At 42.5% G+C, this 16,287-nt stretch overlaps 1 protein-coding gene across 5 annotated transcripts in view; it reads right to left on the bottom strand.

Moving 5' to 3' along the window:
- The window catches only part of kcnt1b (potassium sodium-activated channel subfamily T member 1b), a 416,882-nt gene that overhangs the window by 68,238 nt on the left and 332,357 nt on the right, over window positions 1–16,287 (bottom strand). For all 5 annotated transcript variants that reach the window (XR_006316044.1, XR_006316045.1, XM_043720458.1 and 2 more), the window contains one exon: window positions 3,615–3,831. Coding sequence is in view for 3 of the 5 variants with exons in the window: in XM_043720458.1 (XP_043576393.1) it covers window positions 3,615–3,831 (217 nt within the window). In the remaining 2 variants the exon portion in view is untranslated. The remainder of the gene's footprint in view (window positions 1–3,614; window positions 3,832–16,287) is intronic.

The raw sequence follows: 16,287 nt of genomic DNA, 5'->3' as shown, positions 1-16,287 counted from the left end.
AGGTGAATTAGCCACGCTAAATTGCCTGTAGTGTTAGGTGCAGGGGTAAATGTAGGGGAATGGGTCTGGGTGGGTGCGCTTCGGTGGGTCGGTGTGGACTTGTTGGGCCGAAGGGCCTGTTCCCACACTGTAAAGTAATCTAATCTAATCTAATGTCCAAAGATGTGCAGGTCAGGTGAATTGGCCGTGCTAGATTGCCCATAGTGTTAGGTGCATTAGTCAGAGGGATACGGGTCTGGGTTGGTTATTCTCGGACGGGCAGTGTGGACTTGTTGGGCCGAAGGGCCTGTTTCCACACTGTAGGGAAATCTAATCTAATCTAATCTAATCTAACAGCCCCATTCGGGCTGACATAAAAGTATGAATGTCAGGGATAGTGTCCCTGAATGCCTGATTCAGTGAGAGGCAGCGCATTGTCAAAGTTTATGCATTTGTAAATAAAGGGTGACTGATGTCAGGACACCGGCCTCTGAAGAGTTATTGCAGGAAACTTCATGCATCTTGCTCACAAGTTTTCAGTCACAATTTCCCAGTCTGTATCATGGTGGCTGAGTCACGCATTAATGTACTGCTCGCTCTCAGTCTGACCTTGTCTCAACTCACAGACTCAACTCTTTACTCAGCTCTTTTCATTTTAGTCAAAATAAGAAATGTTATTCACCCCATGAAGGTCATCGCAAGTGTCCAACAAGTGACATTCAGAAAAGAACATGTCAGTATTTTCGCAATTTCATCGGAGTTGAACAACTACACAGGTCTCTTCCAGAGAGTAAAGTAGAGGCAGTAGAAAGACAGATCAACCCAGAATGTAGCTGCTGCTGCATATCATACAGTGGCTGTAGAGAGCTACAGTAGATATGTGAAGATGGCACAAGGACTGTGGCACCTATGGCAACAGTTCTCCCAAACAACAGCACAAGACATTTGATAAGATAGCAGATTTGTGTTGATGATTAGCACCATTTTGATTCAGCAAAAATAAAATAATTAGTTCAAATGAGCAAAATGCTTATGCACTTATCAACATAGTTTTCCAATTGTGTTCCTCTTACATTATTAGCACAATGACTAATTAAACAACGGTTAACTTTGCAACATTGTAGGAGTATTTGTAGCTTGAATGAAAGAAAGATCCTTGAAGATTTCTCCTCTGATCACTCAGGGGTTTATGCTGTTTAACGTGACCTTGTTTTCTTTCAGCTCAGGTTACTTTCTGATGTTTTGTGATTTTATTTCCATCATAGCTACTTGTGTTTACCAGATAAAATATTTTGCAACGGAAATGCAGATGATGGAATGGAAGAGATATGATACAGGATGAGCAACTTGCTACACAAATGTGGTTCAGTTGGCCATTGGCACAACAAATGGTTACAATAACAGTAAATACATACTATCAAATGTGAACATCCTCACTGAAAGTACTATTTTATCCAAAGACATCAAATCAAGCTACTGAAACAGCTTCAAGAAATTCACATCTCCTGCTTAATTCTGATGTGTAGGATAATTTCACAGACTGGGAGATGGATGGTTTGCTTGCCAAATTGCCAGATTGTAAAGAAAATGGAGCTAGACTCTGTAATACACACTGAACTGTATTTCAACAGCTGCTGTTAAGCAGCAGTGTAGACAGAAGGTAAAATTAATTTATGATAATAAGAGCAGAAACTCTGTCTGTCCCTGAGTGTTGCTCTCATCATCTCAGAATATTGTTGCTAAAAAGCGACTTGGGAAAACAGTCATTTACTAAGAAACAAAAATACTACAGATGTGACACAAACCAAAGATAAAAATCCATTATTAAAGAACAGCTGTCACAGATTCAGAAACGAAGACAATTAACCTTAATTCTCCCTGCCTGCCAAAGATTCTCTCGTTCTTAACCTGTGACCATGTGCGTGTTTGATGTCATGTTTTGATTTTTTTTTCTTGAGGTTAGTAGATAGTAAAATATTTCTTTCTTTAGATTAAAAAAAAACCTCTTGGTAAATGATTCGTTCACCTTCAAGTGAACTCTATTTTTAATGAAGCCTGTTAGTTGCTTAAAAATAAGTAGTATTTGATGTGACCAACTGAGAGGGCGGGTTCAGAAGAAGGTAGTTGATTCCCCTTCCTCACCTGGTCATTACAGGTTAAGAAGCACCTTCAAACTTGAACACTGCATTGTGATCGAATGCACGCACACTTCATGTCAGTTAACATTGACACAATTCTATTCCCTGTTTAGTCGATGCCCTCACTTATTATACAGCTGCAGGCTATAATGAGAGCACAGTGGAGATTATCATTCTGAAAAGACAAAAGCACACAGGCCACTGAGACATATTCTTCAACCTTAGGTTGGGCATGGAGTCAAGAGGTGCTCACACAAAGGCATGCTTGGGGAAATAAATTGTTATTCCAGGAGAACAGTTAAAAACACTCTGATCTCAGGTGTCCTAGAGAAAGTTTGTGATTCGTGCTACCTAAGCCCTTAAACTGGATGACAGCATTCAGCCAAAGTTCAAGAACAAAGAACAGTACAGTATAGGAACAGGCCTTTCAGCCCCCTAAGACTGTGCTGACACATGATGCCTTTCTGAACTAAAGACCTTTTGCCACTACACAATCCGTATCTCTCTATTCCCCACCTATTCATACACTTGTCGAGATGCCTCTTAAACATTGCTATTGTAAGTATGTAAGCTAGCTCACTGAGCTGGAAGGTTTGTTTTCAGATGTTTAGCCACCATGACTAGGTAACATACCACCAGCGCTTCAACGGAGACTCTCACTGACAATGTTACCTAGTATGGAGATGAAACGTCTGAAAACAAACCTTCCAGCTCAGTGAGCTAACTTACACACTTATCATCAACCTGAGGTACAAATCTTCTCAAACATTTGTAACATTGCTATTGTATCTATTTCTACCACCTCCTCTGGCAGCATATTCCAAGTATTTACCACCTTCTGTGTAAAAAACTTGCCTCTCACATCTCCTTTAAACTTATCTCCTTTTACTTTAAGCCTATGCCCCCTAGTAATTGACATTTCTACCCTGGGGGAAAATTCTCCAACTAGCCATTCAATCCGTGCCTCTCATAATTTTTTAAACTTTTCTCATCCTTCAACGTTCAAGTGAAAACAAACCGAGTTTGTCCAATCTCTCCCCATAACTGATACCCTCCAAACCAGGTATAATCCTGGTCAAGTGTTTCCGTACCCTCTCCAACCCTCCACATCCTTCTGGTAGAGTGGCAACCAGAACTGTACACAGTATTCTGAATGTGGCCCAACTAAAGTTCTGTACAGCTGTAACCTGACTTGCCAATTGTCATGAAGGCAGGTGTGTTATATGCCTTCATGACCACCTTATGCACTTGTGTTGCCACTTTCTGGGAACCATGGACCTGTACACCTGGATCCCGTTGTATGTTGATACCGCTAAGGGTTCCAACATTTGCTATACAAGGTTTTTATGAAATGGTCTGTTGTTCCAACGAATCTTTCACCCATTCATGACTCAAGTACTGAACACTGATATAAACAGCAATGCCTTCAGGGCAAACCTATCACCCTTCAGCACTGCTGTTACTTGTTGAGGATCATCACTGAGGGTGGTTACTCACTCAGGGGCAGGTAAGCTGTCATCATCAGATGGGTTGGCCTCGTCCTCTGACTGATCACTTAGTAGGTCACATGGTAAGATGACAGTGGTGTCGGCGATCTCCAGGACGGGCCCGATGCTGGGCCTCCTACTTCCTGCTCCGTTTTCCGAAGGCAAGGTCAAGGTGGCCCCACTGGATGAGCGGCACTCTGTGTTCTGTAGATCCATAGCGACTGTGCCTGGAAGGGAGAGAAGGCACAAGGGTTCGACACATCAGTGTGGTCACAGTCAGATAAGCCCCACCACTTAGAACAATCATCAAATCAGAAGGACACAAGCCACCACCTTCACCTCAAGATATATGCTGGTTTATTCTCAACCAAGAGGAAATGTCATTCGTTCTAGTTTCAGAAGGATCATAAAGTCTGGACAGAGGAGATAGGAAGGAATGGCTCCCAACGGTGAAAGGATTGAGAACTGAAGGGCACTGATTTCAAGCATTCAACATAAAACCCCCAAAGTTAACATGTACCAAATGTTTAGCATGCAGTGAGTATTCGGGATCTGGAAACTACTCCAGAGAGGGTGTGATGCAGCAGAAACATTAACAATGCTTCTGATGTGAGAGAATTCGCCAGGCGACAGAGAAAAGACAGGGAGGTAGGAGGAGATTAATTGGTCTGGCGGAGAGCCAGCATCAGACTCGATGGGCTGAATGGCCACCTTCTGCATTGTAACTGTTCTATGTGCAGTTCTGAGGAAAGTTCACTCGACCCAAAACGTTCACTCTGATTTCTCTCCACCGATGCTGAGCTTTTCCAGCAATTTCTGGCTTCGTAACTACTCTCTGGTTCTGTTTCTGGGCATCTTGTTATAGTGACTTTCTATTAAATCTGGCTTCTTCTTGGTTTGACAAGGTTTTTGGGAGGAGGGGGGAGGGGGGGAGAGCTTGGAAAATCAGATCCGGAATAGGCCATTCGGCCCTTCAAGCCTGCTCCACCATTCACTGTGATCATGGCTGATCATCCAATTCAGTCCCCTATTCCTGCTTACGCCCATCTCCTTTAATCCCTTTAGCCCTGAGAACTATATCTTGAAAACAACCAATCTCTGTCATCATGAGTTCCACTATTTGAAGTTAGCTTGATAAAGGAGCAGCATTCCAAAAGCTTGTGATTTCAAATAAACCTGTTGGGCTTTAACCTAGTATTGTGTGACTTCTGAATAAATGTATTGCAATTAACATCTAGTTTTGTGTAGTGATTGGAACCAGGTGGATCTCATTGACTACAAGATCCTTGATTGGGGTTGCTCACCTGGGCCAAACAGGGAGCCCTGGCTGACAGATATGAACAGGGAATTTAGAATCTCCTCAGTTCAGGGACTGACTCTGAGCTGGCTGGCCAGAGCCACTGTACTGTGCACATGTAAATAAAGGGTGACTTGGTGACGGGATACTGACATCTGTGTAGTTATTTCATCTTGGTCTCTTCCTTCACCAACTGACTGTCAGGAGTTCCACACAATCTACTTTGCTGGAACATTTTGATACTTAAGTGAGAGAGAAAGTGTGACGGAAGGATATGTTTGTTCAATGGCTTGTTTTTATCTTGCCATTTATCAAGGTGCGTTCAGCAATTATGTGAGCATTTGGCAATTCCTTGTGCCTGTTGCATCTTCATTGTTCTGTCATGTGCTCTCTGGATGAAACATTATCTTCGGTGAGAAGCTATTAGCCTCGAATCTCTCTGCAGTCCATTGGTGTTTGGTGCAAAACTTACCAAAAAAACCTGACGAAATAGCGATTTGGAAATGCCAGTAATAGACTGGGGTGTACAAAGTTAAAAATCACAACACCAAGTTATAATCCAACAGGTTTATTTAGAAGCACTAGCTTTCATAGCACTGCTCCTTCATCAGGTGGTTGTGGAGTATCAATGAAATATTAGTCTTTATCAGAAGAAGGCACAGTGACTAAAGATGTGGAAATTATGGTACAAAAGCTTTGGTTTGATCTCCATTTGGAGTCTTATGTTTAGCACTAAACCTCAGGAAGGACATATTGACTTTTGAGACCAGAATGATGCTTGGGTACAATGGACTGAACATTAAGGACAGGGCACACAGATTTGGTTTGTAGTTCACAAGACTGTTCTGAAGAAGGGTCACTGGACCGGAAATATTAACTCTGATTTCTCTGCCAGACCTGCTTAGATTTTCCACCAATTTCTGTTTTTGTTTCAGATTTCCAGCATCCACAGTTCTTTCAGTCTTTTTAGGTTTGCAGTCCTGTGGGTATGGGAGATAAAGGGTTTAACTAATTGGGTTTGGCTAGGAGGTTTGTAGCGAAGACAGCAACAAACCATTTCCTTTGATGGGCAACTCTGGAAATCAAGGGTTTGGATTTCGAATGAGATCTGGATCATTCAGGGATGAAACCAGGAATTGTTTCTTCACATTACAGGGCAGTATAAATCTGCCTTAAGGGCTGTTAAGTTTAAGAGTCAACTGAGAGATTTCAAAGCTGAGATTGATGGACTTTAGTTTGGTATGGGATTCAAACTTTACAGAACCGGGGCACAGAGCAAATTGGATTAAGGTACAAATCAGCTATGATCTAACTGGTGTTAGAACAGGTTTGATGGGTTGAATAAATTACTGCTGTTCCTATATGATCTGTGTGGGCAAATAAAATGTCCCTGATACTTGCCTGATGGTATATGTTACACTAAGTTGAAGCCAATTGTGAGAAAAGACTAGGGCCCAAACCTTCTACAGCAACAGAGGAATTATTTATGACAAAGATTCCTACCTGGTACCCTCTGCAAATACCTCTGTTACCTCCAGGGGCTCAATGGTACCATGTAGAGGGAGGATAACCAAACAATAACAAATCAGTAAAAAAAAAGTTATATGTCCCAAAGTGCTGCGTAGGAGCATTACCACATAAAATGTGGCATCAAGCCAGATATTAGATAGCTGCATGGGAGCGCTCTGTATAGGACTTTCCTTATTAACCTCTCCCCTGCCAAAGGCATGGTGACTCTCAGGATAAACTATCATCAGTCATCTCTCTCTCTCTCTATATTGAGAGAGCAGTCCTCTGGTCCCTTTGGACTATCATGACTTGATCTTTTTACTGAGAATATCGTCCAGTTTTATGAAGGAGGAGAAACATCATAACAGGTCAGACCGCATACAAAATTTTAACTCTGTTTCTCTCTCTCCAGAGATGCTGTGAGACCTGCTGAGTTTCTCCAGAATTCTCGATGTTTGTTTCAGATTCCCATCCCTCAGCAGTTTAGACAGGGAATATGAGGGATTGATTGATGTTACTCCGTTGTTCGATGGAGAATTTTACAGCACAGAATGAGGCTATATGACCAATCATGTTTGTACTGGCTTCTGAAAGAGCCACTCAAATTCTCAAGCCATATCTACGTAGCTCTTTAAATTCGTCACTTTCAAAAATATATCCAGCTCTCTTTTGAAATCTCCCATGGAATCCAACTCCACTGTTCTCCCAGGCAGCGCATTCCAAATCCAACAGCTCTCTGAGTAAAGACGTTTCTTCTCATCTCACTCCTAGCTCACTTGCTGACAATCTTGAATTTGTGACCCCCTAGTTACTGACATAGTGGAAACAGAATATCCTTCTTTACCTTGTCAAAAATTGTTATTATTTTGAACGCCTTAATAAGGTCACCGCGTAATCTTCTCTGCTCCAATAAGAACAAGCCCAATCTCTATCATCTTTCCTTGTGTCGAAAATCCTTCATTCCTGGTATCATCCTAGCAAATCTCCCTTGAACTCTCTCAGGGTTTTAATATCCATCCTTAAATAAGGTAGAAAGGGAGGACTGCAGATGCTGGAGATCAGAGTCGAGAGTGTGGTGCTGGAAAAGCACAGCAGGTCAGGCAGCATCTGAGGAGCAGGCGAGTTGACATTTCAGGCATAAGCCCTTCGTCAGGGCTTGATCAGCATTACACTCTTCGTCCTTAATTTAGATGCCTAAAATTGAACACAATACTCCAAATGTGGTCTGACCGATGATTTGTGAAGGTGTAGCATTACCTCCTTGCTTTTATGCTCCATGCCTCGATTATAAATCCAAGGATCCTACAAGTCTTCTTAACAACTGTTTCAAGAGAATCATGGACATGAACTCCGAGATCACTCTGTCCCCATACTTCCCTCAGTGTTGTACCATTGAGCCTGCATTGGCTCACTGTGTTTCTCCTATCAAAATGCATTCACTCACATTTCTCTGCATTGAAATCCATCCGCCAAGTGCCTGTCCATTGAACTTCATCTGCCAAGTGCCTTAAATCAAAGAATGCCAGTACCTATTCTGGCACAAGAAATGATAGTATCCCACTGCTATGTTCCTCTCCCAGGCAAGAGTCTGGGATTAAGCCACTGTGTTCACAGCCTGAGTGTCACTTTGGGTCCAGAGATGGGCTAAAGATAATGTATTCATTCCATCACTAAGATGACCTATTTCCACCTCTGTAACATTACCCACTGTCGGCCTTCTCTTGATTAATCTGCTGCTGCAGTTTTCATTTACCTCTGCTCCTATATACTTCACAGAATGGAGGCAGACCATTCAGCCCATCAAGTCCACATAAATTCTCTGAATGGTATCCCACTCGGACCCACCTGCCCCTGCATTGCCTGTGGCCAATCTACCCTGACCTGCACATCTTTGGACTGTGGGCGGAAACCGGAGCACCTGGAGGAAACCCACGCAGACACCACGGGGAGAATGTGCAAACTCCACACAGACAGTTGCCCGAGACGGGAATTGAACCTGGGTCCCTGGCACTGTGAGGCAGCAGCACTAACCACTGAGCCAATGTGCCACCCATTCTACCCTCCCCCCAGTAGGGTCAATTCCTTTAGTTGTACAGACCAAAGCTCTGGAATTCCTTTCCTGCTCCTCTCTGCCTCTTAACATCACGTTGGGTTTTGCTAATGAAAGATTTTGTTGGAGCTTTGTGTCTTTACTGACTGGAACATTCATGAGAAATGCTAAAGTAAAGGGGAACAACATTCTCAAACCAGATGATTGGTTAGCAAGCTGGCTCTGAGTTGGTCAATCAGTCATCATCTAACTGGCATATTCTCCATGGCAATGTCTCCACCAATCAGCATTGTGAAACTGAGAAAAGCTTCAGCAATGAGAATCTGGTCTAGAGATGTTTCATTGATGCACAGAAAGTTTGTGATCCAGACATGGATTGCAAATGATCCTTAGACTGAACTGTATAAGTATGTATTTGGCTATGTAGTCAAGGCTATTTGTCAGTTTAGGAATATCCCTAGCATATTATTTCACATCAGAGGGGTCAGTTGGCGATGCAGAGTGATGCCAACAGTATGGGTTCAACTCACACACTGGCCAAGTGGCCAAGTTTACCATGAAGGTCTCACCTTCTCAACCACTCTCCTCGGCTGAGGCGTGGTGACCTGCTCTCTAACATGACAGCAGTCCTCTGGGACTCTGGTGTCTCACTTTTCCCAATCTGGTATAGGTTCTTTTGAATGTCTCCTGCTCTCTGAAGGGAAATCATGTAAAACTCAGCAATATGTACGTTTTGATTGGTTGCTTTTCTTGGTTCATAGTCCAAGCAACTGAGTGGCAACCATTTCTCAAGTTCTCGTATTTCCACATCACATTCTCTACATGAACGTAGAACGTTCATAGAGCCTTGGCATCCCTACATTGTGGAAGCAGGCCATTTGGTCCATCAAGTACGCATCAACCCTCTGAACAGCAGCCCACCCAAACCCACACCCTCCACCCTATCCCTGTCACCCTGTATGGTTAACCCACCCAGCTTGCAGATCTCTGGACATAATGGGCAATTTAGCATGGCCAGTCCACCTAACCTGCACATCTTCAGGCTGTGGGAGGGAACTGGAGCACCCAGAGTAAATTCACACAGACACGGCGAGAATGTGCAAATTCTACACAGAGAGTCACCCGAAGGCAGAATCGAACCGGGTTCCTGGTGCTGAGAGGCAGCAGTGCTGACCACTGAGCCACTGTGCCACATTCAGTTTCATTTCTAACCCTTCCCTTTTGCCATTGGTTGCATTATTGAGTCTATTACTCCAGGAAAAATACACAGTTTTCCAACTCTATAACCTATCCATCTTGAATGAGGATTTGGCACGGACAAAGTAATGGCCAATCATTTCCTTGAATGGACATTCTCAGCACAGCAACCAAGGCAAGTCAGATCATGCATTTCAACGATACCCTCATCTCTCCTCCAGTCGGTGTCTCTTTTGCATATAATTTAGAATTATACAACAGTGTGGAAAGAAGAAAAGCATGCTTGACAGCATTCCTGCAGAAACACTGGCAAAGGATAGGTGATGTTGCATTACAGCCAATACAATGAGCTCTGGCAGCAATGGGCTTGGCAGTGTTCTCAGCAGCAGAGTTTAGATTGAGGACATCACTCATGTTGAATCAGCAGCTTCAGATTTTGCATTGAAAAGTAAATGGACCAACAACGTTTGTTAAACCAAGACCGGGCATGGCCCAAGCAGCCTGATGAGGACTGTCAATTTGTCCCAGGGGTATTATCAAATGCCCCAAGGTTCCATTGTACGGCTCCAAAGAATCCTCTGCTGCTGACAACATTGGCTTCATCAGAGATTTACAATCACGATCGAGGCTCCTTTTGTAAACAGTTTCTTTGTGCCTTCAGGATGCATGAAAATACATAAAAGGTGCAATAAAGGTTGTGGATGGAAATGTAATGATGTAAAAGGCAATAATGGGCAGCAGCATTCAGGCTATTTCCTTTATCATATCAGAATAAACAGGGAGGAATGTGACAAGGTTATCGAACATCCAGTGAAGAATAAACTCCAATCTTTCTGATGCCAACAGTTTATAAGAAGGGCCAATTATTCTTCCACAGTTGTCTTAAGTGGACATTAACACGAGTGTAATTAGCAGCATGGAAACAATAAAAATTAGTCATTGCTTCTAAACTTGCCAACTTGGTTTAGGAACTTAAGCATAAATATCACCCGTTCCTAACTACGTTCAGTTCTGAAGAAGGGTCACTGGGCTCAAAATGTTAACTCTGTTTCTCTCTTCACAGATACTGCCAGACCTGCTGAGTTTCCCCACCAGTTTCTGTTTTGGTTTAGGAAGTTAAGTGTTCAACAACCTGGAACACCTGTTCACTACGTACCAGAGTTTATGGAAGTGATTTTTCTAGTCTATACTTCAAGCGAATGCTGAGTTCAGAATCATTACTTGTGGAGGGGACTTTTTCAAAAGCATTCACTGATTTTACCACTGGGAGAAACAAGCTGGAAAAGGTGACTGTATCTGATTTTGCTTTTAGATATTTTCTAATGAGCCTGTTCATCAATGTCACTACACACCTCTGGAGCAAGTAGGAATTAAACCCAGGTCGCCTGGCTCAGAGATAGGGACACTATCACTGCTCCACAGGAGCCACTTGGTTGCGTTTTTGTCATGTATTTTCTGGTGCAGTAGAAATTCACTGGACGCGTAATCCAGAGTTTCAAGCTAATCTTCAGGGGACATAGCTTGCAATGCCATCGCAGCAGTACAGTTCACTAAAAAGCTGTTCTGAGTAAAGGTGACCATGAAATAATCATCTATTGTTGTAAAACCCCATCTGATTCACTAATGTCCTTCAGGGATGGAAATCTGCCATCCACACTGTGTCTGGGCTACATGTGACCTCACTGCCATCAGTTGGCCCTTCACTGCCCTCTTTAAAAAAAAGTCTAGAAAACCAATCAGTTCAAGGGCAAGAAATGTAAACATTGCCAATGATGCCCACATCTCATGACAGAACAAAAAAGTCAGGCTTTCAACAGTCGATTTGCCTTCCTCTTTATTCTAGTCACTGTCCATCAGCTCTCCTTTCTTTTTGGATCCGGTCAACTAACGTCAAGAGTAAACACGTTGCCTCCTATGTTAGTACATCGTCCTTCAAGACCTTAAAACTGGGGTCTCCCAGAGCTCCTCAATTACCTGCTTCTCCTGACCCCCATCCTTTTAAATTCCTATTCTTTGTTGGTTTAGTTCAACTTCATTCCTTAATATATTTCTCGATGTTAAATGATAATGCTATCTCTCAGATTACTAGGTTAACGGTCCTATTGGATCAATGGCTGATACCATCCTGGAACGGTCAGATTATAAACATGGGCAGGGGAAAGGATTATTTTGAAGAGCCATTTAAGTCTGCAAAACTGTTTTGGATAGGAACTACTACCATACAAAACTTATAAAAACAAAGTTTGTGAGAAGATTTGTAGCTCAGGTGCTCGTTGTTGTGGTTCTGTTCGCCGAGCTGGGAATTTGTGTTGCAGACGTTTCGTCCCCTGTCTAGGTGACATCCTCAGTGCTTGGGAGCCTCCTGTGAAGCGCTTCTGTGATCTTTCCTCCAACATTTGTAGTGGTTTGAATCTGTCGCTTCCGGTTGTCAGTTCCAGCTGTCCGTTGCATTGGCCGGTAGATTGTGAACAGAGAACAGCCAGGGAATTCCTAGAGGCATAGCACTCATCCACAGATTCAATCAATAAGCACATTGATCTGGACCCAATATACCGACCACTGCAGCGGACAGCTGGAACTGACAACCGGAAGTGGCAGATTCAAACCACTACAAATGCCGGAGGAAAGATCACAGAAGCGCTTCACAGGAGACTCCCAAACACTGAGGATGTCACCTAGACAAGGGACGAAACGTCTGCAATACAAATTCCCAGCTTGGCGAACAGAACCACAACAACTTATAAAAACAATCAGTCAAACTTAGTTAACCCTCCAGAACAGATGTTGCGAAAAAGCAATCAAAGCCATTTATTGGTTCTGAAGCATAGTACTTCATCCTGTGAGTGGACAACATGTGAGAGAAATGCTTGTTCTTCCTTTGCTTAATGCTGATAATATTACTAAATTAATGCCAAATCCATTTCTGCTGGCATTTATAATACCCATATTAAAGTGATGGGAGACGGAATCTGTTACATGAACAGCCCTAACAAAGAGTGCAGTTTCTAGGCTCTCATTTCGTGACATTACAATTCAATTTAATACTCATTTTCTGTCAACTTTTTAGTTCCCTCAAAATATTTTTGTTTGACGGTGAGTGTTGGTGGTAGTTTGGGGGAGAGTTCCTTCAATTGTTGTTGTCATCAAGATTATAAACTGGATTTGTTATGATTGTAACAGCTGCCTTCCATCTATGAAATCTTTCAGGAGATACATCATCCACCTGGAACATTAACTTTTTATATCTCTCTCTGTGGATTAGACCCCTGAACAGCACTATTGGGCAGTACCGACAGCATATGGATTACAGCTTGCAGCTCACCCCCACCTTCTGGAGGGCAACAAGGGACAGGCAATAAATGTTGCAAAGCCCTCACCCTCATGCTCCCAAGCTTGCTGTGTGTTTCCAGCATTTAAATTAAATCTTTATTTTACACATAAAGTCTTTGTGCTGATGGCACACTTTTGCTAGCTCACAGGAACGAGAGGAAATTATCCTTGCTCGAACACCAATCCACACGGATCTGTTACAGAATCCAGGAATGCAAGGCAGTGAATGTACTGTCAGTAAATGGAGGTAGATGCTGAAATTCTTCTGCACTTGCAAAAACTGAACTTTAAAACTGGAAGTGGGTTTTGAAAAAGGATGACTAGAAGTTATTTTCATTCCCTTCCCCACGCTCAAGAGACTAAATAATTAAAGAATCATTGAATCCCTACAATTTGGATGCAGGCCATTCAGCCCATCAAATCCACACCGACCTTCTGAAGAATATCACACCCAAACCCCTACCCTATAAACCTGCATTCCCCATGGCTAACCCACCTAGCCTGCACATCCCTGGATAATAAAGGCAATTTAGCACAGCCAATCCACCTAACCTACATATGTTTGGATCATGGAAGAAACCAACACAGATGCAGGGAGAATATGCAAACTCCACACGGACAGACAGATGGAAGTGAATCCGGGTCCCTGGCGCTGTGAGGCAGCAGTGCTAACCACTAAGCCACTGTGCATCAGATTCATAGAATCATAGAATCCCTACAGTGTGGAAACAGGTCATTAGGCCCAACACGTTCACACCGATCCCCTGAAGAGTAACCCACCCAGACCCATTCCACTATCCTATTACTCTACATTTACCCCTGACTAATGCACCAAATCTAAACATCCCTGAACACTTCGGGCAATTTAGCATGGCCAATTCACCTAACCTGCACACCTTTGGACTGTGGGAGGAAACCGGAGCATCCAGAGGTAACCCATGCAGACACGGGGAGAATGCACAAACTCCACACAGTTCATTGGTTAAAGACTTCTCACTAAAATGATTGGAGGATTCTTTGATGTCTGTCTGTATGAGATGATGGCTGCAATGCTGGGAAAAAGTATGACCAAAGCAATTTATATTTCAGAAACGGGACAGTCAAGGGATTGCAAGAGATGAACCACATCCCGTTCTTGTGTTTCTCTGTTACACCTTGGGCTGTAGGTCAAGAGCTACTTAACACAGACTCAGTGGGCTACTGAAGTGGGATTGTGCGGTATATTAATCATCCTCATAACTGCACAATCCTGACTCTCAGAACAAGTTCAATCAAATTAATTCACGAGAGGTTGGTGGATGGAGATAAAAGAATGCAAAATGAATAATGGATAAAACCGGTGACAGACAGAAAGAAGTTTTTGAATGTTGGAGATCTGAAATGAAACAGAAAATGTCCAGCAGGCCAGTCAGCATCTGATGGAAATAAGCTGATCCTTCCCCTTTCAGTTCTGATGAAGGATTATATCCAAATGCACACTATCTTTTTTCTTTAAAGTGCTGAGTGGCCAGCAGCACAATTCCAACATTCAATGATTACTGTCATTAGATTATGCTACTAAACTAATTTTGTTAGCTGTGTGGCATCCATCTATTTACACACATCCATCCAATGACATCACATGCAATGCAATTGGAATTGCATAATCCAAACAAACAATAATCCTTTCTAAACTTTGAGCAACGACAAGTCCAATTTGCAATGAGGCTTGCATACAAAAGAAATGAGACAGTACTCAGAAAACCCTTTCGGGTGACTAGGTGTTGGCTACTAGGAAGTTCATGCATTACTCACCATAGGCAGTGGACTGGTTAACTTCACGTCCCCACACACACAAAGGGAAAGAAAACAGTAAAAGAAAAGGTAACAGTCAACGCTGAACTCTACCAATGAGAGAAAACCTCAACGAGCGAGTCCTGTCTTAGGTTCAAAATTGGGTGAAAAGTGAGGACCGCAGATGCTGGAGATCAGAGTCAAAGAATGTGGTGCTGCAAAAGCACAGCAGGTCAGGCAGCAGGAGAATCGACTTTTTGAGCATAAGCCCTTCATCAGGAATGAAGGAGGCCTTATGCCTGAAATGTCGATTCTCCTGGTCCATAGATGCTACCTGACCTGCAGTGCTTTTGCAGCACCACACTCTTGAGTGAGGTTCAAAATTGGAAGATTATATTAAATGCCGCCTTTGTCGTATCTGTGGCTAAAGCAATGTTCAGATCTCCAAGTCTTGACTGGTCTGTGCATGTTCAGGTGCTAAGGATCATGTGGTAACTCTCATCTCTAAAAGGGAGTTTCGAACCCAGGAAGCAAAGGTTCACCATGTGCACTTATCAGCAATATTTTAACTTTGGAAAAAGATTATGCTTTCAATAGCTAAATAAAGATAAAAGATAAAATTAAAAAAAATAATGAGGATATGAAATACAATAAGATTAGAGGTTTTATACTTACCTGTACAAATCTTTTAAAACTGTAGAGTGCCATAAGGATGTGCAAACATAACATTAAGGTGAAACATCCTGTTTCATGCTTGATTTTCTGTAAAGTTACCTGTGATCTTGTGTAGTCTTCAAGTAACAATTAGAATATGGGAGTTAGATTTAACTCAGACTCTAGTTTACAGTCTCATATTCTGTCCTGATTTATGTAGACCACCCATTGTTGAGATTATTCATAGTTTATAGCAAAATTGGAGCAACATGGGAAGCACATCATTCCTATTTGAAGTCTGTCCATTAAGTAGCACATCTCAGAGCTGGGTTAACCTGGTTCAAACCAGAGATTCACACTTCTGGTTTTCACTATCATTTCAATTCTTCAAACACATTACCTTGTCTAGGTCAGATTAATAAAACCATCATGGGGCTATAAAGAAAACCATATTTTGTTCAATTTTCTGAACTCAAGGCTCACCCAAGAGAATTAACTTGTTCTGGTTCAAACATCAGCATGCAGCAGCCAGGTAAGTGTTCTTGTGGGGCAGAGTCCATGTCCCCATCCCTTAAATCAGATGGCCTGGGTTCAAGACCCACCTCTTCCAGAGGTGTGTGATAGCATGCCTGAACAGGCTAAAAATATCAACAACAAACAGGTGGGTCATTGGGAGTGTACCTCAAAGTCACCAGAATCTCCAGGGTTTCTGTCAGGAGTGCAGAAAGAATTTCTTAGACTTGTTTCCAAAATTTTGTTTTGCCTTAATTCCCAGGAGGTAGTATGACAGCAAATGAGTGGTTCATTGAGCATCCTGATACTTCATGTTCATATCTGGAGTAGAGTCGATGGATCCATCATTGTTTTTCCATT

Source organism: Chiloscyllium plagiosum, chromosome 30 (assembly GCF_004010195.1).
Source record: "Chiloscyllium plagiosum isolate BGI_BamShark_2017 chromosome 30, ASM401019v2, whole genome shotgun sequence".
NCBI classification, from domain to species: domain Eukaryota; kingdom Metazoa; phylum Chordata; class Chondrichthyes; order Orectolobiformes; family Hemiscylliidae; genus Chiloscyllium; species Chiloscyllium plagiosum.
The sequence above is the reverse complement of the archived record's forward strand: the minus strand, read 5'-3'. Positions and strand labels throughout refer to the sequence as shown.